Genomic DNA, 26,370 nt, shown 5'->3' on the forward strand with positions numbered 1-26,370 from the left:
AGTTGCCAATAGCTGACAAAGGCAGCGCTAATGAATCACTCCGGCAGCGCCGCGATCATGTGGTGCCGGGGCCGGCGGACCCAGGGCAGCCAAAGAGGAAGTGCGAGCTTGTTTTCTTTCAGTTTCTGAGCTCCCAGCCTAGCAAGATGAAAGGGGGCGGCGGCCGGAGCAGGAGCAGCAGCAGCAGCGGCAGCGGCGGCCGGAGCAGCAGCAGCAGCAGCAGCAGCAGCAGCAGCAGGGGGAGCAGCAGCAGCAGCAGCAGCGGCGGCGGCGGCGGCGGCGGCGGCGCCTGCAGCCTCCGCGGACGCAGCCGGAGGACTCCATGAAGTCCGAGCGGCGCCTGCAGCCCGGTGCGGCCGAGCCCTCGCTTTTCTGATGGAGGTCCCTCAATGGGACCCAGTGAGAAACGACTCCCTGCCACCCACCCTCACTCCCGCCGTGCCCCCCTACGTGAAGCTCGGCCTCACCATCGTGTACACCATCTTCTACTCGCTGCTCTTCGTGTTCATCTACGTGCAGCTCTGGCTGGTCCTGCACTACGGGCACAAGCGCTTCAGCTACCAGACCGTCTTCCTCTTCCTCTGCCTCTTCTGGGCCTCCCTGCGGACCATCCTCTTCTCCTTCTACTTCAAAGACTTCGTCGCGGCCAACTCCCTGAGCCCCTTCGTCTTCTGGTTGCTCTATTGCTTTCCCGTGTGCCTCCAGTTCTTCACCTTGACCTTGATGAACCTGTACTTCACGCAGGTGAGGCGAGGGGGAGGGGTGGGGGTCCGCGGCCCCCGAGGGGCGGGAGACATGTCAGTCGATCGGCGTTATTCAGCATCTATTATGGGCCAGGCGTTCTGCTAAGTGCTGGCGTTACACGGAAAGGCAAAAAACAAGGGGCTCACTGCTCACCGGGAGCCCCGACATGCGGACAAACAAATATAGACACAGGATAAAACTGTCTGTTTGTCTGTCTGTTTGCACCTGTCCAGCCTCCCCATACACCACCTCACTAACCCAACCCTTCCTGAAAAACAGGAGCAAAGGGCGCAAGGTTTCAGTCTCAGGGTTTGGTTTCTAGGACGAGGAACGAGCATGGAGAAAGGAATCTGAGTGCAGCCCTTCTCACGAGACTCCCACCTTGTTCCTATTCCCCCAAAACTGGAATAAAGGTGCGGAGGAGGGGCCGTCACACAATAGCGTTCGCAGGTATAAATGATGTTTTCCCCTTAACCATCGCTTTCGGCAGTTTGCGTTGTTTCCCAGGTTCTGAGCTGAGATCATTCTGGATCATTTAGGGGCATTTCCCACTTTGGGAGAAGAACAGAGTCAAGGGTCAAGGTTGTAGCTTCTAGAAGGCTCGAATCTCTTTTTTTCAACGTTAATATATATTTATGCCCCCTGTAAAGTATTTCAATACAGAATTCCTCCATGAAGTTACTCTTGTTGGGGGAGGGGGAAATAGAGGGGGCTGCTTCAATTTCATAATCTAAGTCCGAACTCTTCTTGGGAGCGTTCAGGTAATTACCTTTTACCATTTAATGAATTGAAACTTACATGCTCATTCCCCACTGATTGCTACACAGCCCTGAAGAGCAGTAAACACTCATCTCCATACCTGAGGTCAGGCGGGATGCCTGAGTAAGGACCTGGCCAAGGGAAAAGAACTATAAAATCTGGCTGAGAAACTTTTATAGGAGCACAGGACCCATTTTTATTAATAGCCCAATTTAAGGACCTGCTGGGTGACCCTGCCATTGCTTTGACATCGATAGAGAATTAATAAAAGTCATTACAAGCATTTTCCAGTTAGTGTATGAATTGCTACAGATAGACATAAGAAAAGTGACTCCATCATAACCTTCCCCTATTATTTCCTTTATCCAAAGCAGTCACTAATATTGCCTCTTTCATTAAGAACCAGACCAAAGAACATGACCATCCTCTTGTCTTGTGATGAGGTGGTGAAAGGTTATGTTGTCTAACAGGCTGAGCCTGGTCATGTCAGAGAGTCCTTCCTTTGGTGCCGTTGACTTCTTGACCACCTCTGTGTCTTTAAATATAGAGGTATATAATAATAAATAATAAAATTATTTTATATGGGATGAAAATAGAACTTATCATACCTGCCCTTTCTCCTGTCTTCTTTTCTCTCAACCCCCTTCCATTCTCCGTTTAATGAAAACAATACTGTGAATATTTGTGTTTTTTTTAATTATAGCCTTTTATTTACCAGATATATGCATGGGTAATTTTATAGCACTGAGAATTGCCTAGCTTTTTATTCCAATTTTTCCCCTCCTTCCCCCTTCCCCCTTCCCCAGATGGCAGGTTGACCAATACATGTTACATATGTTAAATTATAAGTTAAATACAATATATGTATACATGTCCAAACAGTTGTTTTGCTGTACATAAAGAATCAGACTTTGAAAGAGTGTACAATTAGCCTGTGAAGGAAATAAAAAATGCAGGCGGACAAAAATAGAGGGATTGGGAATTCTATGTAGTGGTTCTTTTGCTGGGTGTACCTGATTCAGTTCATTACTGCTCTATTGGAACTGATTAGACTCATCTCATTGTTGGAGAGGGCCACGTACATCAGAATTGATCATCATATAGTATTGTTGTTGAAATGTATAATGATCTCCTGGTCTTGCTCATTTCACTCAGCATCTGTTCATGTAAGTCGCTCCAGGCCTTTCTGAAATCATCCTGTTGGTCATTTCTTACAGAACAATAATATTCAATAATATTCTTATACCACAATTTATTCAGACATTCTATAAATTCCAGTTTCTGGCCACTACAAAGAGGGCTGCCACAAACATTCTTGCACATACAGGTCCTTTTCCCTTCTTTAAAGGGGGGGGGCGGCAGCTAGTTGGCACAATGGATAGAGCACCAGCCCTGAATTCAGGAGGACCCGAGTTCAAATCTGGTCCCAGACACTTAACACTTCCTAGTTGTGTGACCCTGGGCAAGTCACTTAACCCCAGCCTCAGGAAAAAAAATAAAATAAAATCTCTTTGGAATACAAAAGTCCAGTAATACTGTGAATATTTGAATGAAACATTTTTGTATGAAAAGTATAGCATATTATTAATATCTACTAAATATTAAGACCAATGATCAAAATGGAATTATTCTTGGTGCCTTTCACTGGTCTATTCATTCATTCAGTCATTTATTTATTTATTAATCAATCAACAACCATTTGAATGCCTACTATTTGTCAGGTACTGTGTTTAGTGTTGGGGAGAAAGAAAGGAAGAAGAAAGAAAAAAAGAAAGAGAAAGAAAGGAACAAGAGAAAAAATATGTTCTCAAGGCATTTATAAGCTTTTGTTGGATATTAGTTTATTTTTAAATTTTAAATTCAATTTTATTTTCAGCTCCAAATTCAGAAGTTTACATTACATCATGGAAAACAAGATGTACAAATATAAGTAAATACAGAATGAAGACAAAGCAAATACAAGGAATTTTTATTCTTGGAGGAGGACCTGGTTGGGAGGCCTTATCTAGTTGCTGGCATATGACTGAGCTTTCAGGAAGCTAGGGATTTCAAGTAGTTTGGGAGAGTAGACAGTGTAGGGGGACAACTTGTATTATGGCATGAAGATGGGAGCTAGAAAAAGTGGCAGGTTATTGGGACCAGATTATATGAAAGGGTATAAATACAAAAAAGTAAGCTGGGCCCAGATTATGAAAGGACAAAGGAATTTTGTATTTTATTCTAGAGATAATAGGGAGTCATTGACACTCCTAGCAGTGCCTATGGATTAGATTCTTTTGGTTTCTCTAACACTTCAGCATATATTTATTGAGCATCTGCTATGTTCATAATACTGTGATAGGTACTAGAGAAGATTTTGTTGTTCAGTTGTGTCCAACTCTATATGATCCCATGGACATTTTATATGGAATTTTCTTGGGAAAAGTATTGGAGTGGTTTACCATTTCTTTCTCCAGGGCATCCCCATATTATAGATAAGGAACTAAGGCAAATAGGGCTTAAGTGACTTGTGGGGGGTCATATAAGTAGTAAATGACCAAGGCAAGAATTGAACTCTGATTTTCTAGACTCCAGGCCCTGTGCTCTGTCCACTATAATACTTAATCATCCCCTACTAGAGAAAATACAAAGTCTAATAATAATTGATATGGACATGTTACTTTAATTTTATAAAGAAATAATTGTCTACATTGTTTTATCTGAGCTTCACCATAAACCTCTGTACAGCTACCACAGGTATTACTATTCCCAGGCTCAGAGATATTACCTAACTTGCCCTTGATCACACAGCTTAGATAGTCAGGACTTACATCCTGATCTTTTTGATTCCAAGTCTAGCACTTTGTGCAGCAGTGAATCTTTTTGGATTTCAGTCTAAGAGTATTAAATGATACATATAAAAATTATGCACAAAGGAATAAAGAATAAAAACTGAGGTGAGTTCTGAGGAGGGTAGGAGGGTCCCTAATATCAAGGAAGGGGGACCCTTAGGATAGGCTTAGGATCATAGCTTCAGAGCTCAAAGAGATTTTAAAGGTCATCTGGTTCAATCATTTTATGGAGAAATGGAGAAGCCCAAGATCACAAGTAGTAATTGAGAAAATTGAGATTTGCACTGAGGTGATAGGTCTGATAGTTTTAGAGGTGGAAGAATCTTTAGAGGTAATCAAAGCTAAATCTCGCATTTTATGGATCAAGACTTTCCCTTTCCCTTTCCCTTGAAGCACATTGCCTCCCTTTCTAGATAGAAATGGCACTTGAACTAGAGGAGTGAATGGGGAAGGGAATTCCAAGTGTTTGAAACTGAACAAAGGCCAGAAGGTAGACGTGCAGGGAATCATGTACACACTTCTTTGTCAACATATGAGCTGTATGTACTTCGTCCATTCAAAACTATGCAAGTTCACAAAATTAGAATGTGGGACTTGGTAATCATCAGGGCCTCTTCTGGCTCTAAAATTATATGTTTCTATTGTATCATAACTTTAAATGACCATACTAGAGGTATTATTGACTTTTAGTTGGGTTGCAAAATGAATTTGAGAAATATGGAGTTATAAAGGTAGATATTACTGTATGGAATGGTGGATAGTATGCTAGCCTTTGTTATTCATTCATTCAACAAATACACAAAGCTACATATATTTATAACACTGTAGAAACTTAGGTACTAAGGGAGATGGTACAACTAGTAGGATTAGCACTAGCAAGAGAGTTGGGGACCTAGATTATAGGCCCCACTCTGTCACTAACTACATTTGGTCGTCATGACATTGGCCAAGTCATTAAAGTTCTTTTCGCCTCAGTCTTGTTGTCTATGAAATTATCAGAGCTTCATTTCTCTTCCTTCCTTTCTTCTTTTCCTCTTTTTTTCTTCTTCCTTCCTTCCTTTCCCTCCTTCCCTTCCTTTTCTTCTTTTCTTTTCTTTTTTTCCTTCTTTCCTTCCTTTCCTTCTTTCTTTTTTGTGTGTCATGGACCCCCTTGGCTGTCTGGTGAAATCTATGGAAGCCTATGAATAATGTTTTTAAAGAATTGGAGTACTGCTAAATTTCAATTAGAAGTTAGTGAAAATAAAGATGCCATTATTTTTATTCTCCAACTTTGTATGTCCCTTGAATTCTGTCTTTGGATTTCCAGAGAGGGGTTCTGAGAATTCTAGATCTAATACGTGATCTCTAAGGTTCCTTTCAACTCAATAAGCCTATGACTCTTTTAAAAGCTTTGGTATAAAATTGAACATGTAGTTCTTTCCTCCCCACTTTTTTAAAGGGGAAAAATAGTGGAAGGAAAAAACAGGAAGCTAAGGTTGCTTACTAATGATCATATGGCAAGTAAACCTGAAGCATGATGAGAAAGAGCTTGTAGGTCTTTGCTGCACCATCTGCTGGTTAATAAGTAAAAGCCTGGCCAAGGGAAGAGTTCACACCCATACGGTGCTTTCTTTGGCTGAAGGTGTAGCTGGGCAACAGCTCTGGCCTGAGAGGGAAGCTTAGGGGGTCGAGCTCTTGACTCCTGTTCTCCCAGATCTGCAGAAAGCGTTTTGCCTGGTAGCAAAGTACTTATCAGCCTAAAGCACAGTCACTCTCTGATTAGAGGAGGCAGCATCTCAGATTTCTTATAGATCAAAGGCATTTCTTAGTTTTTTAAACAGATAATTCAGATTGCTAGAGACTTGTTTAAAGTTGTTTACAAGCACTAGGAAGAGAGCAGTGTTGATTGTAGGGTATATTTTCTTTTGATTCCCTTGGCCCCAATCTTGGGTAGATTTTTGGGTCTCACATAGAAGGACCATTGTCTTATATTTAGAATAGAATAACATTTTCAGAGGTTGAAGTGATAAATACATAGGCTTTTGAGATGAGGAAAGTAAGATTCGAGAAATAATTGTCTAAGATCATTCAGTTAGTCAATGACAGGCTGAGATTAGAACTCATTTATATGGTATTTTGAGGTTTGTAAATTCTATACATCTTATTTCATTTGATTCTTATAACTGTGAGGTGGATACTAGGCTTGTTTTTCTGATGGGAAAACAGGCGGATAGAGGCTAACTTGTTCAGGGTTACACAGGCAATAAGTATCTGAGTCTAGATTTGAATTCTGGTCTTCCTGAATCCAAGTCCAGGATTCTTAAATGTCACCTCATTAAAACATGTGTATATACACACATACATATTAATGAGGTGACATTTACATATATACATATATATACACACATACATCTAAATCTTTAGATATATATTTTAAGAATTACAGAGTACTTTACAAATATCTCATTTTATGATGATATATTGAAGGATAGATGCTAATATTTTTATTTGTTTTACAGATGAGGAAATTAAAAGAGATAAACAGTTAAATAATTTGTACAGAGGTCTGAGAATAATAGATCTCTGGGTCCAGTGCTCTATCCACTGTACTATGTAATTATCAATAACAGATAGCATTTATGTAACTAGAACTTTTTTTTTTTAACAAACATCAACTCCCGTTATCCTCACAACAACCCCGAGAGATTGATGCTATTATTATAATACCCATTTTACAGATGAGGAAACTTAAGGCTCAGGAAAATTAAGCAACTTGTTTGAGATCACACAGTATCTGAGGCTGGATTTGAATTCAGGTCTTTTACCTTCAGGTCCAGCTCTGTATTCACTGTGCCAACCAGTTGCCTCAGTTCCCAAAATTCCAACTTTCAAGTTAATTAATGCTTCTTTTTCACTACATTATGCTTCTTTTGCTTTTATTATCATGTTTGTTCCCTGTAGCTTTTATGAGGTACGTGAATTATTTTCTTTCTATAAATGGAAAGAAACAATGAGGAAATGAATGAACCAAATGAACATGATTTTCGTTTTTATTCTTTCAGCAAGTACTTATCAGTAGTACCTTATCATAAGTATGTCATATGAGAGTAAGGAGGCGATGAGGTCATATGGGGAAATAAACTGCACTGAAGGTCAACAGATTGTAGGTTCCACTTCTAGATGTTCCATGGATTAGTTGTATGACCCCAGGCAAGTTATTTAAACTCTGGGAGCCTCATCTATGAAATGAGGAGTTTGGATTAGTTGCTGAAAATTAAATTCCATTACAGTTGTATAAACCAGTCCCTGCCCCAAAAAACTACTTAAGGAACAAGATAAATATTCAGGAATGAATAAATGTTAAAAAAAAAAAAAATCAGTTGATGCTACAAGGACTAGGAGAAGGAAAACCCTGAGATTTTGAGGTCAGAGCAGCCTCATGGAAAAGATGGATCTCAATTTGGACGTTAAAGGATGAGTAGTCTCTGTCGTCACAGCCAACACCAGGGTTATTCAGGCTTCATCTGCTCTCATTCAGGTTATGATAACAGCCTCCTGTGTCTCTCTGAATTTTTGTATTTGTTGTTTCTTACAATCCAGACATATTCTTCAAATAATTGGGCATTTACTCTGCTTTCAATTCTTTGCTACCATAAAAGGTACCTAATGCTTTTTCGTCTTTGACTTTTTTGAGGGTATGTGCCTAATAGTGAGGTCTTTGGGTTAAAAATAGAGGAATTGTAGTTACTTTTAGGATATAATTCTAAATTGTTTCCCAGATGTTGGAATAGTGTTCCACCAATCATATATTTATATGCCTGTCTCTTTACAGCCCCCCAATAATGATTAATATTTTATCATCTTTTCTGATATTCTCATTGCAAAATAAAGGCTCAATTTGCATTTCTCTTCAGTGACTCAGAGCAGTTTTTAATAAGATAATCAGTAATTTAGAATTCTTTTGAGAACTGTTCATTTCTTTTAACTACCTATCTATTAATGAATAGATCTTGGACATATATGGATTTATGATTACTAACATATCTTGTTATTATTTATGGATTTGTGATTACTAACCTATCTTGGATATAAATCCATTATCTGAGATTTTTGTTGCAAACGTTTTTTCCTTAGTTGGCAGTTTCACTTCATGCTAGCATGATTAATTTTGCTCACACAAAAAGATTTTCAACTTCATGTAATCAGAATGATGTTTTATCTTTTGTGAGCGTCTCTATCCCTTATTTGGTTAAGAAATATGCGCTTAGTCATAATTGTGAAAGATAACTATCCATTTTCTTTTTATTGATTTGACCTTTTATATTTGGGTAGATTATTTGTTTAGAATTCCCTGTTATTCAGTATATGGTCTTAGGTGCTACTTTAAACCAACCATTTTTCACAGGTATTCTCAAACAGAAAATAGTTTACCAGACAGTTTGTTTTGGCGTTTAACAAATACTGGGTTACTGAGTTCAGTTATTTCTGGCTCTTGCTTCACTGAGCTAGTTTTGTTAATTAGTACTCCCGAATTTTGATGATTACTGCTTTACAATATAGCTTAAAAGCCTGAAAATGCTTTCTTGTCCATTTCTGCTTATTTTGTTTATATCCCATGAGAGTTAGGCCGTTTTCCTCCTTCAAATAAATTTTCTTTCTTTTTAAAATGTAGTTCCACAATATATATCTTTAATACTTGGATAGACTTAAAATAAAATCAAATTAATTTGGCCATATTAGTCATTTTTATTCATTGGCTTGACCCAGCAATAAGCAGTGAATATCCTTCAAATTATTTAAATCATTCTTTATTTCTTTAAAGAGTAGTTTCTGTGAGTATGTTTATAGAAGTCTTGAGTGTATCTTGATAGACTGATTCCCAGATATTTTCTGGATTTTGTAGTTATTACAAATGGGATGTTCCTTTGTATTATTTCCTCCTATTTTGTTATTGCTGTGTATAAATGCAAACAATTTTTGCAGATTTATTTTATATGTAGCTGCTTAATTGAAGCTATTATTTCATTTAGGTTTTTTTTTTTTTGATAATTCTCTAAGATTATATGTATTTAAATATAAAATGACCAGTGAGTGCCCTATGCATCCATATCAGTGTCTAAATAACTCCACATTTTTTTTTCTTCCTTGAGAAAGATTGTTTGCATCTTAAAGTTTTCACTCCTAAGAACGTCCTATTCTTTTCCTGGAGCATTTTCTCTTACAGTCTAAATACAAATCTTTGCTATCTTTTCCCAAATAGACTATTTGTAATGCCTTTAACCTTCATTTAAACTGCTATAGACCAAATAAATCTTCAAGCAAAAGGCTATGTATGCAGTTTCCATCATGGCTTTAGCTCAGGTTCTGGCTATGGTCTGAGAATGACTCAGACTAGTATTTTAATCAAGTAGAGATTTAAAAAAATCATTCCTAAGGGACCACCATTCCGGAAAGGACTCACACAACTTTAGCAGTCACAGGTTTGGTTCTTCAATGTCTAGGAAAGAACCTTCTCCCAGACCCCTCAGACTTAGTGAGTGTTTGAGACTAGATACAGCAATAGAATGTGTTCAGCTTCCTCAAAATCCAACTTGCCTTCAGCCTCAGGCAAAGTATGACAAGTTCTTGCCATTATAGACAGTAATTTTCGAAAACAGTGGAAAGCTGAAAAATCTTAATGCAGAATGAGGAAGTAGTGAGGGTAAATGTACTAACAGTCAGGAGATTCAATTATTTTGTTCTAATTTTTAAAAAATCTATACTATTTATATCCTTATGAAGTAATTTCAGTTATCTTCCTTTTTTTTTTTTTTTTTTTTAACCGGAGACCACTGAAACAAGTTCAAGGCAAAATTAATTGTATGTCCTTATAAAGTAATTTCAGTTATTTTCCTTATTTTTTAAAACATCACTGAAACAAGTTCAAGGCAAAATTATTTGCCTTTAATTATATAATAAATTCATCTCATATACCTGAGGTTAGAACTTGATTCTTCCCAGAAGCCTCATTCACTATTTAGCCATAGGTGGACTGGCCTACAAAACTCCCAAGATCTTCAAAACATTTGAGTGCTATCAAAATCATATTAAAACACAACTGGAAAATGTCTAACAAAAAATAAAAACAATACAACATAAATAAAATTAATTTGTGGTTTTCTAAGTCAATATTCTGGCTGATCTAGGTTTGTTTGACACCTATAGCTTAGATATAGCTACTTAACTGAAGCTATTGTCTCATTTAGTTTATTTTTTTTAATGATTCTCTGAGATTATAAGTATTTAAATATAAAATGAGCAGTGAGTGCCCTATGCACCTACATCAGTCTCTGAATAGTTCATTTTCTTCTTCATTGGGAGAGATTGATTGGATCCTACAGATGTCATTCTTAAGAACTTTCTTCCTACTCTTCTTAGTCTGGACAAAATGTTTTGTCCAAATTCTAATTTCTGACATAGCCGGGATCTCAAACCCCTTTTAACACAGTGTACTAGTAGGAGAGTTTGCCAAGCTCTCAGTTAAGAACATCTTCCACACTTGAATTCTAGTGCTAGGAAGGACTTGGACAACACTTATTTTAGTTCCCTTATTTCAAATGAGGAAGCTGAGGTCTTTAGAGTTTAAGCAACTTGTCCAACTTCATATGGCTAATTGATGGTAAATTTGAAATTAGAATCTATTTTCTGATTCTCACTTCTTACTGTAGCACGTTGCATCCACGAGACTTCAAAGTAAAAGCTGAGTCATCCAGGCTATATTATTTCCCATCAAAAGGGGAACAATCTAGGATTTGGAAGTGACCTTAGATCCCATATAATCCAACCAGTCGCTACAAGTCATGTGAATACAGATTATGTCTAGTCTCCTCTTTTGTTCTTTTTGCCAATTTGCAGCTGTGAGGTAAAACCCAGGGTTGATTTGATTTGTCTCTTTGTCTTAGTGTTTTGGAGCATGCCTTCATATGGATGTTAATAGCTGGTAATTCTTTGGTGAACTGTGAATATCTTTTAACCTGGCTGTTGGTGCATAAGTGTGTGTGTGTGTGTATATGAGTATTATATGTCTGCATAAACTTATGTACCTGTATATGGGCATACTATATACATACATCATCTAAGCATACATATGTGTACACATGTATATGGATATCAAGGTATGTATATGTGAATATGAGTACAGAAACATACATGCACATAAAGGTAATTATATATATACACACATACTTGTGTATGTATGTGTGTGTATATATAATATTGGATGACCTATTGGAAGCCTTATTAGCAATGCATCTCCTTTATATTCCAGTTTCTTGGTACTCACACCATTCTATTTTTATGCTCTGTAGTTAGGATTCTTGTTGCTTCACAGGGTTTTACTCCATCACACTCACAGGGCAGAAAACTTAGTTGATACCTTGAGTATTCCTGGGCAATTCCCCATTTTGTCACCCAGAATTAAAATCTCATTTCCTATTACAAATCCATTAAGTAAAAGCAAAGTCTGAGAGCTGCCAATCTAGTCACTGAAGGAAAACAACTTAAGCCCAGGAATTTATGCAGACTTTCACAGCTCATTCTCACTAGTACTTACCTGTCTGCCCACCAATCAGGAGGCTGCTTTGCCTGTAATTCTACATACCATGACAGTTGAGGTAAGATGTCTTTTTTCCCTTCACTCTGTTCTCCTACTTCTCCACAGTACAGACAGGCAGGAATCAATGTGTGGGATAGGGAGAGAGAATCTTGTTTTGGGTTAACTATCTCAGAAGAGCTAGCCAGACCAATTTAGAGAGGCCATTTACAACTAGAATGCTAAAGTTCTGCCATCTGGCAGACTTTTTCCCTGCACCATCACAAATAAGATTATTATGTTATTTTAAATTTTCCATTAGTCTGATCTTGACAAATGTCAGCAAACACAAACATTTCTGTATATAAAGAACAGAAAAAGAAGATTGTATATGAAACTGCAAATCTGCATTATGGACAGCTTGGATTTTTTAAGTATAAACTAAATTTAGCACACTCATTCTCAATCTGTCCTGCTTGAGTTGTTTTTTTTCCCTTCTGAACCTCCTTCTGTTCTATTTCTAAAAATACTTCATTGAACTTTTTTTTCTTTCTTTTTTTTTTTCTTCTTGGTATTACTATAACCTTTCCTTCCTCATTCCCCCCCCAAAAAAATTCCATTAAAATAAAACAAAACAAGTCTATACATTGGCCATGTCTGAAAATATATATCTTATTCTCTATCTCTAATCCATCACCTCTTTGTCAAAGATGTGGGAAGGATGCTTCAACAATTGTCTTCTGAGTTGTGATTTATCTACATTAAATAGAATTCTTAAACCTTTCAAAGTTGCTTTTTGTTTTTAAATGATGATATAATTGTATAAATTGTTCTTCTGGTTCTGTTCTTTTTTCCTGTGAAAAACATTCAGACCCAAGGACAGGACACAGGCTTACATCAAAACCCATCTCTACACCTCATTCCCCCTCGTTTCCATTGTTACAGAGACCCCAACTCCAGGCAATGAATTTTCCTCAGGTTTTCAGAGCCAGCTTGGCCATAGTCCTTCAGGAGCAAAAGCCTGCTTAGGGCTGCAACTCATCAGTAGCATGCTGAGGAAAGCAGGCTCTGAAGTGCCAGTGCTAGAGAGAACTGAGAAACAGAGGGAACAGGACAGACCACCAGGACAGAGCATCATGTACATGGGGACCAGTCCTGAGGTCAGCTGGAGCCAGCTGGGATTAATACTGATGAACCATGAATTTCTCTGAGCCACTTTGAGATTTCATCTCCAAGGTTGCCAACTCAAGATACTGAGTGGTTAAATTTGACAATTCATTCAGAAACAAGTTTTGCAAGCCTTCTGGAGAAAGATCTCCAAATACAAAGAAAAACATTTGAATAAAGCCGTCTATTCCATAGTCACTAGAAAAAGGAGGAGAGAAGGGAATAATGTTTCCTGAAGCTCAGGATGACTTATCCTGAAAATCTGAACTTAACCATACAGAACAAAAGATGGACGTTCAATAATAAAGAATGCAGGAAAGATTTATTTCACATTCTTACAAGAATGGGTGCCTCGATGAGTAGATGCACTTTTGAAACTCCAAAGGCAACATTTTTTTTCCTGTCCTAAAGCACAAATTTCTTCCTGATTCCCCATTAATTGGATGTTACAGAAGTTACATGTCATGAATCTCCATCTCTCCAGTCCCTGCCCCAAAGGAGCTTCCTTTCTGCAAGTGGGGGAAGGTAACAAAGGAAGACCAAGGGCGAAGAACAAAAGATAGTTTTCAAATCTCAGACCATTGCCCAATAAAGAAGACTTTAAAAGATTTTGAGAAAGAAAATCAGATCAAAAGATATTAGTTTTCTCTTGAACACTCCAAACAAAAGAAACACAAGAAGAGTGAATAAATGCGGCAATCAAAGACAGGAATAATAATAAAGTGACTATAAAAAGACCAATTAGAGATTTCTTTCTAAATGTACCCAAGGAGATAAAGAGATCAAGGGAAAATCTGATCTAGGTAACAATGAAGAGACAGACAGAAATATTATGGGCAGGCCCTGGCAACATCCTGCCTACAAGTGAACTGCTTTTTTGTGAGACTAGATTATAACATGGGAATAGACATTTCTCTGGGAATAGACATTGCTTTGGAAATGGGGCACAATGAAAAGAGGGAATCCATGGAATGAGCCCTAAAAGGTAGTGACAGAAAACAGCTAGAGGGGAGATCCTAGAATGGATATCTTGGAAAATTTATAAAATATATATATATATATATATATAAATATACAGAAGAGAGAGAGAGAGAGAGAGAGAGAGAGAGAGAGAGAGAGAGAGAGAGAGAGAGAGAAACCACACACACACATACACACATGAGAGCCGCCTAAAGTAAACAGAACAGAAGATGGACATTGAAGAGAGAGAAATCTTTTTGAAAAGTGGTATAAAAAACAAGAACTATCGAATGGGTTAGCAGAAGGGGAGGAAAGGAAGGGGCCATATCAGAAAAGAAGAGGGGTTGAGGAGTGAATGAGAGACAATAGGAAAAAACACATATTAGGAAAAAAAAAAGATTGAAGTAAAGTAATACAACATAATTGCATCCAGGATAAGGAGGGAAGTGGTCAGATTAGGAAAAAAAAATCTTTGTATCAGATTTCTCCGATAAGAGTTTGATATATAAGATATATTATGTATGTATGACTAATAACGATTTCCCAATGGATTAATGGTCAAAGGATATAAACAAACAATTCTCAAAAGAGCTATATTTATTACTACATAATAAAAATTCCTTAATAACTAATAAAAGAAATGCAAATAAAAACAACCATAAATATTTAGATAATATTTATATCATATTGATGTGATTAAGCTATGAAAAATTAATATCTCTCCCAATATTTAAATCTATCTTTATTTCTATAAAGAGTATTTTGTAATTATATTCATATAATTACTGGGAATGTTTTGATAGGTAGGGTACCAAATATTTTATATATTCCATAGTTATTATAAATGAAATTTCTGGTTTTATCATTTTGGCTGGACTTTTTTGGTAATATGTGGAAAATTGTATTTGTGCTAATTTATTTTATAATTTGCTACTTTGCTGAAGTTATTGCTTAAATTAATTTTAGTTGATTCTCTAATTTATTTATTCTCTAATTCTCTTTAAGTGGCATATAACATCATTTGTATAAAGTAGCAATTTACTCTTTGCATGTTTATTACAATTCTCTTTTTTTTTTTATCTTATTGCTATAGTTAGCATTTATAGAACTATATCAAGTAATAATGGTGGTAAAGGTCAGCCTTGCTTTACTTCTAATATTATTGGAAGGGCCTCTAATATTTATTACACATGATGCTGGCTTATTGCTTTAGATACTTATTAGTCAATATATTAAGGAAAGCTTCTTTGATGCTGGTGCTCTTAAAAAATGTTTTAACAGAAGTGGATATTGCATTTTATTTAACTTTTCCCCACATTTATTAACCTAATCATATGGTTTTAAAATTATTTTGTTTTTATTATAGACTATGTTTGTAGTTTTCCCAATATTGACATAGCAGTGAGATGGCACATTAATAGGGTGTGGGCCTAGAGTCAGGAAAACCCGAGTTCAGATCCTTCCTACCTGTATGATCCTTGGCAAGTCATTCAATCCTGTTTGTCTCAGTTTACTCATATATAAAATGAACTGGAGGAGGAAGTGGCAAAACTACTCCAGTATCTTTGCCAAGAAAACTCCAAATGTAGTCCAGAAGAGTCAGACATGATTGAAACAATTAAACAGTACTGAATCAATCATTCATTCCTGGTATTAATCCAATCTGATCATAGTACATAATGTTTTGATCTTTAGTAATATTTTATTCAGTATTTTTATGTTACTGTTCATTAAGGATGTTGGTCTGTAGTTTTTCTTCTGTAATTTGCTGCTCCATGATTTGGGTATCATAATCATATTTGTATTCTAGAAGGGAGGTGGTAGGAGTTCTTCCTTTTCTATTTTTGCACAAATTTTATGTAATATTAGAATTAATTGTTCTCTAAATACTTGATAAAATTAACTTAAAAATCTAACTATGAATGGGAGTTTTCACCTTGATAATTCTTTAAAAGCTTTTTTCATTTTTTTCTGAAATTAGGTTATTCTAAATGGTTATCTTTTTACCTCAGAAAAAGTAGGAGTTTAATTGCTTAAAAGAAATGAGGAGGTGGATAAGATATAAAAATAAGAATATTGAAGGATATTTGTTTAATATAATATTAGCAGGATTTCCTTGGACATTCAGAAATAACAAAAAAGCTGATTGAATGTGATGAAGCTTCTGATTAAAACTGAAATGGTCTCTCTAATGTTTTTTTCTAATACATATTAATTTTAATCAGTAATCATTTATTAAGTACCTAATATATGCTAGACACTATGCTAGACATTGAAGAAAAAAGACAAATAGAACAGTCCTATTTTAAAGAGGTTATTAACTGATAAATCCAAGTATATTATGTATACTTGTGATATATATATATATACACACATATATAATGTATATGAATATAAATAGATATACATATATGTATTTGTAGTTTACAAGTCAATTTAGGAATTAGACACAATAAATGAGGGAATTTTATAATTAAGAGTTATTATATTATATCATATAATAGTATAGTATTATGTAAGGGAAAATAGACTACATGAATAGATACAATAAAGAAAAAAGAAATATATATAGGAAACAGCAAATAGACAAGTTTGACTGGAGCAAAAAAAAATGTAATTAATCTGTAAAGATAAGCTTCAGGCAGATTGTAAAGGGTTTTAAAGCCACAGAGGAGTTTGTTTTTTGACCTAGAGCCAGTGGGAAACCACTTGAGTTTTTTGAGCTGGTTCAGTGACCTGATCAGACCTTTTGTGTGGAGAATAAACTGAAAAGAAAAAGAAAATGGTTGGAGGGAGACCAAATAAGAGGCTGTTACAATAATGCAGGCAAGAAATGATCAATGCACTAATCTATTTATTGCCTATGAGAAACATTTAAACATAACATATTTACAACTATTGTTATAAATTTATAATGAATTTTCTATCTTATTTTATGTGTACATTATATGACATTCAAAAAAATTTTTTCCTGATTAAAAAAAAGATACAAGATGCAAAACCAACAATTTTGATCACTGAAAATTGCCAATTATTTTGCAGTACTTTATTATATTGAGAGTATTGTCTTTCTTTGGCTTTTAGATATTTACTAAATGAATACAAGAGACCCACTTGGGTTTTAGTTGGCATTTTACATAGCTTGAACTTTAATTCTTTGGTTCTTTGCTGTTTCTATTAATCCTATAGCATTATTTTAATAAATGTTATAACCCCAATTTACCAGAAAAATCAGTGCTTAATAGAGGGTGATGGCCTAAGAGTAGAGAGAAAAAAACCAATGTGGAAGATATTGGATAAGTAGAATCACTAAAACTTGGTGATGTACTGATAAGGGATGGAAGTAATAAAGGGTTGAGGATCATTGAGATCCTGAATAACGAATAAATTCTGCCTTAGACTTGTTGAGATGTTGAGGAGACATCCAGTTGGAAACATCCATTAAGTACTTGTGAACTGGACTGTATGGGACTCAGGAAAGAGGTAATTGAGAAACATCTACTTGGAGGTGATAGTTGAGTCCACTGGAACTGATGAAATCACCAAGAAGGAGATAACAGAAATAGAGAAACAGACATCTGACCTAAGAAATAACCCTGGGCAGTATCTTAAGAATTTCATAAAATAGGTTAACAGATATACATAAAGTGACTTGCTAACCTTTCACTTTATTTTTATTTTGTGTAAGCTACAAGATAGAATATAACCTGAGCTATATCTATCCTGCCAAAAAAGTAGTTTCCTGAGATTGCCTTCTGAGAGAAAAGGGATGTAGCAAAATACATATATACCTTCATTTACACAAATATACACACCCTATAGAACTTATTTCCTATCCTAAAAGTATTTTGATATAAATCCTGAAGTTTTCCTTTCAAACAAAGGGCATTTTTTTTGCCTCTGTCCCCAGTGATTAGAAATTTATTATGGATAGAAGCAGTCTTCAGAACCAGAAATATGTGAACAAGATTCTGATACATTCTAACTTTAATATTGAACAAGTTAACTTCTCAGTGTTGTCAAATTCAATGGGAAAGGACCTGTGTGGATCTATACATATTGACTTAGAAAATCACAGATTAACTTTATATTTTATTATATTTTAATTTATTTTGTTAAACATTTCCCAGTTACATTTTAATCTGTTTCTGCTGCAACTCAAGGCCTGGATTTGGCACTTCTCATTTTGGTACATCTCTAAGACTGAGTTGCAGCAAAGTTACTGACCCACACTGGTAGAGGGAGTTTCCTCATGGGGAATTGTCTATATCAGTGAAATATCAGGTCCAGTCCCTGCCAGTTCCTGGCACATTGCAGCTATTTAATAGCTATTTCTTGACTTGAATTGTGTGAAAATTGGGCTCAGGAATTCATGCTACAGAGAATAATCTCTGTTAAATCATACGATGATCAAAAAGCCTGTTGCCAGTTTTATTTAGAGACACAATTCTATTGTATTGGAAAAGGGTCAAGACAGCAAGGATGAGTGGAATGGATGCCAGGTTCCAGAATGGTGATGCTGAATCAGTCAGTGATAGTTAAAAGAGATTTCTCAGTCTTGAAAAAAGGATTTGTTTTCTTTTTCTTTTTAAAGCAGCCCATACTTTACAGAGCATGCTATCTATATAACACAAAAATCATATTGTAAAAAGCATTGCTCTTAATAAATTAATGCATCACTATAAACTGTCACTGCCTTTGACTTTGCAGGTAAATGACTCCACATCCTGGGATGGGACACTGGGCTCTCACTCTCAATAGCTGTTAGGTAATATGGCTTCCTGTAAATTACCTGTAAAGTGTGACTGGCACCAGACAATTAGTGGAGTGGGTTGTTTTGTGTGAGCAACACTCATTCCCTTGAATGAGTTGAAGGTCATACTTCAATATTGTCTTATTATTCTGAAACCATCATTTGTTTTCCCCCTGACTTGATAACTTATATATGTCCGTTCTTGGATTTTTTGGCTTTCTCAAATTATAGTCCAAAAAAATTTTGTTTCCTTTAAAATAAAAGCAATGATGAAATAACAAAGTCTAGCAAATATAATGAGCAAACTTACTCAGTTGAAATTATCAAAAGGATACTGCAGATAATGAAAAGGTTAGGGTTGGAAGGGATCTTTGAGTTCATCTCTTTTGGCCTCCTCAATATGAAAATGAATAAACTGAAGCTCAGAGTATTATAGAATATTGTTCAAGGTCATACAGCAGAGTCAGGATGTAAAGCCCAATCTTATAATTCATGTTGAATTTCCTTCCTTTCTCCCTCCCTTGTACCCTCCAAAGTAAATAGATTATTGTCACTATTAAAAACAATACTTGCATTTCCCAGTCTTTCTGTCTCCCTTCACCCAATGAAGCTCTTCCTTGTAACAAACAGAGTTAAACAAAGCATGTCTAAAAACAGATTCCATGTTTTGCACATATGATCCATCACATCTTTGCTGAGAGGAGGGAGGTCTTTGCTGCCAGTCTTCTGAAGACATAGTTGGTCACTGCATTGATTATTATCTGATTGTTTTCCTTTGCATTATTGTGGTTCTTGTGTAATTGTTTCTACTTATTTTTCTGTTAGTCTGTGTAACCCTTACCAAGATTCCCTGAACTCTTCATATTCATCATAACTTATCATCCAAAAGCATTCTACATATTTCAATATTTCATAGGTCATAGTATTTCAGCCATCTCCTAATCAATGGGCATTACTTTGTTCCCAGTTTCTTAGCTCTAAAAACAAAGTGCTACTATAAATATTTTTGTGCATTGCTCAGTTCCACAGGAAGTGCTTCAATCCAACTCCCTCTTCCTCCCACATGCATAAATGGGACCTTCTTCTCTGATTTTAACTTCCTTGGGGAAGTTTCCACTAAGTGTGGAAAGTTTTCAGTGGAAAGTCAAAGAAATGAATTTACTGCTTCAGCCAAATGCTATCTCTCTTTTAAAAAGAACACTTTTTCATTGGGAAGAAGATAGTTAGTACCCTTTTTAAAGTGTGTCAAAACCAGATTAATAACTCCTGCTTTATTTTTATTTTCGTAATTAAAATATCACTTTGGTATAATGAATAGATTTATAAATTTCAGTTGATAGTATGTATAGCAACCAGTATCTACTACAAAGATTTGATAATATTGCTCAATGGAATAATTGAGGAACAAGATGGTCTAGTCTGCCTTCTTATAATTAAAAGCAGATAGTTGGATGTCATAAGGAGAAAAATATACTCCTGTGGTTCATTGAAGCAGGATCTAGCCTGTGATTTTATTTATTTTCAATTAAAGCTTTTTATTTTCAAAACACATGCATAGATAATTTTCAACATACACCTTTGCAAAACCTTGTGTTCCAAATTTTTTTCCAATTTTTTTCTTCCTTTCTCCTATCTCCTCCCTTAGATAGCAAGTAATCCAATATATGTTAAACGTGCCAATTCTTCTATATATTTTTTCATACTCAAGAAAAATAAGATCGAAAAGGGGAAAAAATAAGAAAAAAATAAGTAAACACTAACAAAAAAGTAGAAATGCTATGTTGTGATCCACGCTCAATCCCCACAGTCCTCTCTCTGGGTACAGATGTCTCTCCGTCACAAGACCATTGAAAGGAACCTGAATCACCTCATTATTGAAAAATGTCCTTCAGAATTGATCATTGTATAATCTCACTCCTTCACAAATCTATTGTTGAAGAGATCCACTTCCATCAGAATTGATCATTTTATATAATCTTGCTGTTGCCATGTACAATAATCTCCTAGTTCTGCTCATTTCACTCAGCATCAGTTCATGTGAGTCTCTCCAGGCCTTTCTGAAATCATCATCCTCTTGATCATAACTTATAGAACAATAATATTCCATAAAATTCATATACCATAACTTATTCATCTATTCTCCAACAGATGGACATCCACTCAGTTTCCAGTTCCTTGCCACTGCAAAAAAAAAAAAAAAAAAAAAAAAAAAAAAAAAGCAACCTGTACTTTTCTGGAATAAAATAAAGAATTATTGGGATAGAAGGTCAGAAGATTAGATATTAGTTGTCCATATCCAACCATCTCTTTGGTAGATGCAGAACATTTTCTCCTTATGACATCCAACTATCTACTTTTATCTATATGAAGGCAAACTAGAGCATCTTTTGCCTTAGTTCTTGTACTGCATGGGTGTTGCCTTAAAAGACCGAGGACTTCTGCTGCATCTAAGGTTATCACCAGTCCAGCCGAACCGTATCTTGCTACAGGACTCTGTAATCTGACCCTGGAGGAGAGAGTGACTTTGCACAGTTCTGCGTCACTTAAATCTAATACACTTGCAAGACAAGACATCACTCTACTGCTGTGATTGGCCCTCTTCAGCGAAGGACAAACAACAAAATAACTTTTTATCTCATCAGCACTGATCGTTTTTTAAGAAAACCTTGGGAATGTAAATCTAATTTGGTATTAATTGGTCGGATTGGGAATATGAGGAGTACTCTTTTCCAATTCAGAGCAGCCACTATAGTATTGAAATATCCCCAATATCTAGGTCATTTTCCTGATAGTGGGAGTTAAAGAAAGGAAAGGAGATACCACATTAATCCCTGTTTTAGGATTATTAGTCATTTAGATTAGATCAGGGATGGTTTAGAACCAGAACCAGCCTTCTGGGTTTGCTTCAGGTCATATTTCACTCTTTAGCTTACTGTGATACAAAAAGATGCCCTTGGAATTGGGAAGGAAGGAAATTCGATGCCCCATTAAATTTGATTTCTTGCTCACCTGCCCTATCATTGACTAGCCTGTGGCCTTGAGGTGACCATATCACTTCTCATTTCCTAAGCTCCTTCTGTAATACTCAGACTAATAATTAAGGCCTCTTTCTTAAGCTGTCATGGATGAAAGATTGCATATCTGTGCATGGGACTGGTAGCATCGCTGTAAGTCTCACTGTGATTGCTGCAATCTTAGTTCATAATTTAATCTCCGGTTACTCTTCTGGCTGGGCCCTCCCCATTATTGTGACAAGGAGGTTATGTTTTGCACCTTCAGTAAATTCTGTCCCTTTGACATTTGTGGGTGTTAACTGGCCAGACAGGGAGAAGTTCAGAATGAGATGTTTTCCATAGCAGACTGGAACTACCTGCCATGACCTAATATGAGCCACCCATTAATGATGGTGAATTATATAAGAATTACATAGCAAGGAAACCCTGTCTAATTCAATGCTATCTGGCAAAACAAAATAATTCAACATATGTTAAACATGTTAAATATATATTAAATAAAAATACATTAAATATATGAAAATTGTGGAAAGTATAGAAGAATTGTACATGTTTAATACACATGGGGATACATACATAAATATGTATACATATTTATATAATTATATAAATCAAATCAAGGAAAAAAATGAGAAAAAACAAAATGTAAGCAAATAACAAAAAGAGTGAAAATACTATATTGTGATCCACATTCATTTCCCATCTTCCTTTCTCTGAGTGCAGATGGCTCTCTTTATCACAAAACCATTGGAACTGGCCTGGATCATCTCTTTGTTGAATTGATCATCGTATAATCTTGTTGCCATGTACAGTGATCTCCTGGTTCTGCTCATTTAACTTTGTACTAAGTGATATTTTATTTGATCTACACATCAGCCCTGTAAGATAGGTATTGTAATTATCCCATTCCACATTTAGGGAAACTGAGGTAAACAGCAATTAGCAAACAGCAGATTTAGCCAGGGTCACACAGTTAAGTCTGAAGCTATATTTGAATGTAGATCTCTTCAATCTGGCCCAGCACTCTGGCCATTGCACCACCCAGCTTCCTATTTAAGACTGTCTTCTGACAATCACCTCCTTTTCCCCATCACCCCCATTTTCTAATGACTTGATAAATGGCATCTGATCCTTAGAATATTGAAATCGGAAAAATAATTAGTAGAAGTTTCATGGAGAAAGCAGAACAATATGGAGATTGCACTGGTCTGGCAGGAGAACCAAGATTCCATTTCCATCTCTGTTACTAACTTGTTTCTGATTGTGAACACTTCTTTTTGCATTGATCATTTGTATAGTAAGGGAGTTAGACTAGATAATTTTGAAAGTCCCTTATAACTGCCATTTTATGACTTTTCAAATCCATCACATTTGGGACCTGGAAGATCCCCCTTCTCTTTTAAAAATTTCTCCAAAAAGCTGAAAAACACATGCTTTTTAATTTTGATTATCTTTTAAGCTTATTTTTTTCAATTAACAAGTATTTATTTTCTCTTTCTTTGACCTCCCTAACCAATCTATTTGGGAAAAAAGAAAAAAGAAAAAAATCCATATAACATTGTTGGGAGGATTCTGGGAAGATGGTAGAGAAGTTTAGTAACTTTCAAGCTCTCCAAATTTCCCCCACAAATAGAGCAAATTTGCCCCTCAGGGCAAACATAAGTTAAAAATCAAGAAGAGGGGTTCTCCTTTTACTGTATTTATCTGAACAAAGACCCTGGGCTGGAGATTAACCCATGTGAAGTGCAAACATCTCAAGGCTATCTCAGTGGAAACAGCAAAGGGATCCCCTGGGTTAGCTGGGAGTGGGGGGAGCCTCATCAAGAACCACAGAGACTTTCACCTCTGGGACTGTTTGAACAGTCAGGGTCTGAGTCCGGTAGGACTGAGTGATCCTTGGCTGATTGGGAACATCAGGCCTGCTGTGCTGCTGAGTCAAGGCCCTGGGCCAGAAGGAACCAGGACCTGGTGACTGCAGGGGCAGTGGGTAGGAACACTGCTGGTTGTGGGCACTTGCTGAAGGGTGGAACTCTTGGTTTTGGGGGTCCTGGACAGAGCAGAGATAGGATTTCCATGATAAGAGATCTTACACTAATACTCTTATTTAAAAGGAATAAATCAGCAAAGAAGAAATACTCCTACCATTGAAATATATTATAGGAACAGGGAAGATCAGGTTCATCTTCAGAGGAGGACATGAGTAAAAACAAATTTCTACCCCAAAGAGCAGCATAAAAAGACTCCCTGCCCAGAGAGAATTTAGAAAACAACTGAAAAAAGAATTAAAAAAATCAAATGAAAGATCTTGAGGAAAAACTAAAAATAAATAAATAAATAAAAACCATCTGAGAAAAACAAGAAGATTATGAAAAAAATGTTAACTAGCTAGAAAAGGAGGTACAGAATCTCAAAGATGAAAATAATGCTTTGAAAATTAGAATTGGGTAAGGAGAAGCCAGTGAAGGTATGAGAGACAAAAAATAACAAAACAGCTTATAAAGAATGAGAAAATAAAACAGAATGTGAAACACAAGAAAAAAGACAGATCTGGAGAACAGATCAAGAAGAGAAAAAGGTAAGAATGATTGGAGGGCCAGAAAGTTTGTGACCAAAAAGAGAAACTTGACACAATAATGCAGGAAATAATCCAAGAAAGTTCTGAAGTAATAGAACATGAGGGGAATGTGGAAATAGTAAGAAATCCATAGATCACCACCTCTAAGAGGTCCTCTGTGGAAAACATACAGGAATATTATTGCTAAATTTCGAAACCCTCAGATCAAAGAGAAAATTTTTCAAGAAATAAGAAAAAAATTCTTCAAATATGCTGGAGCTACAATTAGAATTGTACAAGGCAGCAGTTACAATAAAAGACCGCAGGGAGGAACAGGGAGAAAGACAGAAATAGAAATGAGAGAGAGAGAGAGAGAGAGAGAGAGAGAGAGAGAGAGAGAGAGAGAGATTTTTAAAGAATCATACTCCATACCCATCATTTTTCTCTTGTTTATGGTATAAGTCAATTTCTAATATCACTGGGTCAAAGAATGTTGTTTAGTTATTTTATGGTTATAGTCCCCAACTTTTCCAGAATGATTGGAACCATTCCCACCACTATCAATAGTACATTAATCTGTCCAGTTTGTCATAGCCCCTCCTATATTTGTCATTTTTTCTTTTTGTTGTCTTCTTCATTTTTATTGGTGTGAGCTGAAATTTAAATTACTGAGAATTAGAGAAATGCACATTTCTCTATTAGTGATTTCAAACATTTTTTCATGTGTTTATTGATAGTTTGGATTTCTTCCTTGAAAACTACCATTCACATGCTTATATCTTTTATTACTTGAGAAATGGCACTCCTTACATATTTAAATCCAAATATTCTGTGTATTGGAAATGAGGCCTTAATCAGTGAAATGTGCAGCAGAAATTGTGTCTTGGATGAATGAGAATATAGAATGATGATTTGGAGACACTATGTTAATTATTTAGGGCACAGAATGAATATATAAATATGTAACTATTATTATGGGGGGTAATTGTATTATTTATATGTAAATATATAAAGTATATGAACCTTAAGCTATTTAATAGAATACACATTTCATATGATGATCCATTAATAAACTCCTTTTATCAGACCTTCCTTCCCTAATAATAATAATAATAATAATAATAAATTAATAATGACAACAATTCCATAATAGCTATATAAAGTATCTAATAATAATTGTAATAATAAGCAGCTCTGTTAATTATTAGCCAATTCCTAGCTGTCTGTCGTAGGGAAGGACAGCATTCTTATAGATGTTCCTTTTTTAATAGGCTCCTTTTTTCAGGCCTTCCTCCCCCAATAATAATAATATTATTATTAAATTAATAATAATAACAATTCTATAGTAACTACATAAAGTACCTAGTAATAACTCTAATAATAAATTAGGCAGCGCTATAAATTATTAGCCAGTTCCAAACTGTCTGTCCTAGGGAAGGATAACATTTCTATAGATCCTCTCCAAAGCATTTCTAGTTTATTTTGTTCTTTGTTTTAGACCCTCCTAATTTGTCATATTTAATTTAATGCTCTTCCTGTTGGTAGAATCCATGATGTAATAGGAGCGCTAGGTTTAGAATTGAATATCTAATTTGTGCTTGGTCACTTGCTATCTCTTAACAACAATAATTTTATTTCTACTCCAGTGATCTCCCCTGGGCCCTCTTCTTCTAGATTATTTCATTTGATGAACTAATGAGCTCCTATTGGATTTAATGATCCCTCCATGCTAATTGATGACTATCAGATCGATTTATTTAACCCTAACCTCCAGACTTTCATCTCTAGTCCTGTTAGAAATCTCAACTGGATACCCTGAGGAGGGAGGGATGAGAGAGAAAATATGCATTTATATAATACCTACTATATACCAGGAACTGTGCTAAGTACTTTTAAAAAATATTATCTCATTTGGCTTCATAAGAACCCTGGAGGTTGGTGTTATTATTATTTTCATTTTACCATTGAGATAACAAGTGATTTGCCCAATATCACACAACTGTTAAGAGTCTAAGACAAAATTTGTACTTTGAATTGTG

At 35.8% G+C, this 26,370-nt stretch overlaps 1 protein-coding gene across 1 annotated transcript in view; it reads left to right on the forward strand.

The window, feature by feature from the left end:
- The first annotated feature begins 143 nt into the window (after window positions 1–143).
- GPR137B (G protein-coupled receptor 137B) overlaps window positions 144–26,370 on the forward strand; it is an 89,852-nt gene continuing 63,625 nt past the window's right edge. Inside the window, exon 1 of the mRNA XM_074262468.1 lies at window positions 144–744. Within this exon, the coding sequence (XP_074118569.1) occupies window positions 376–744 (369 nt within the window). The 5' untranslated portion in view covers window positions 144–375. The remainder of the gene's footprint in view (window positions 745–26,370) is intronic.

Source organism: Sminthopsis crassicaudata, chromosome 4 (genome assembly GCF_048593235.1).
Source record: "Sminthopsis crassicaudata isolate SCR6 chromosome 4, ASM4859323v1, whole genome shotgun sequence".
Taxonomy (NCBI): Eukaryota; Metazoa; Chordata; class Mammalia; order Dasyuromorphia; family Dasyuridae; genus Sminthopsis; species Sminthopsis crassicaudata.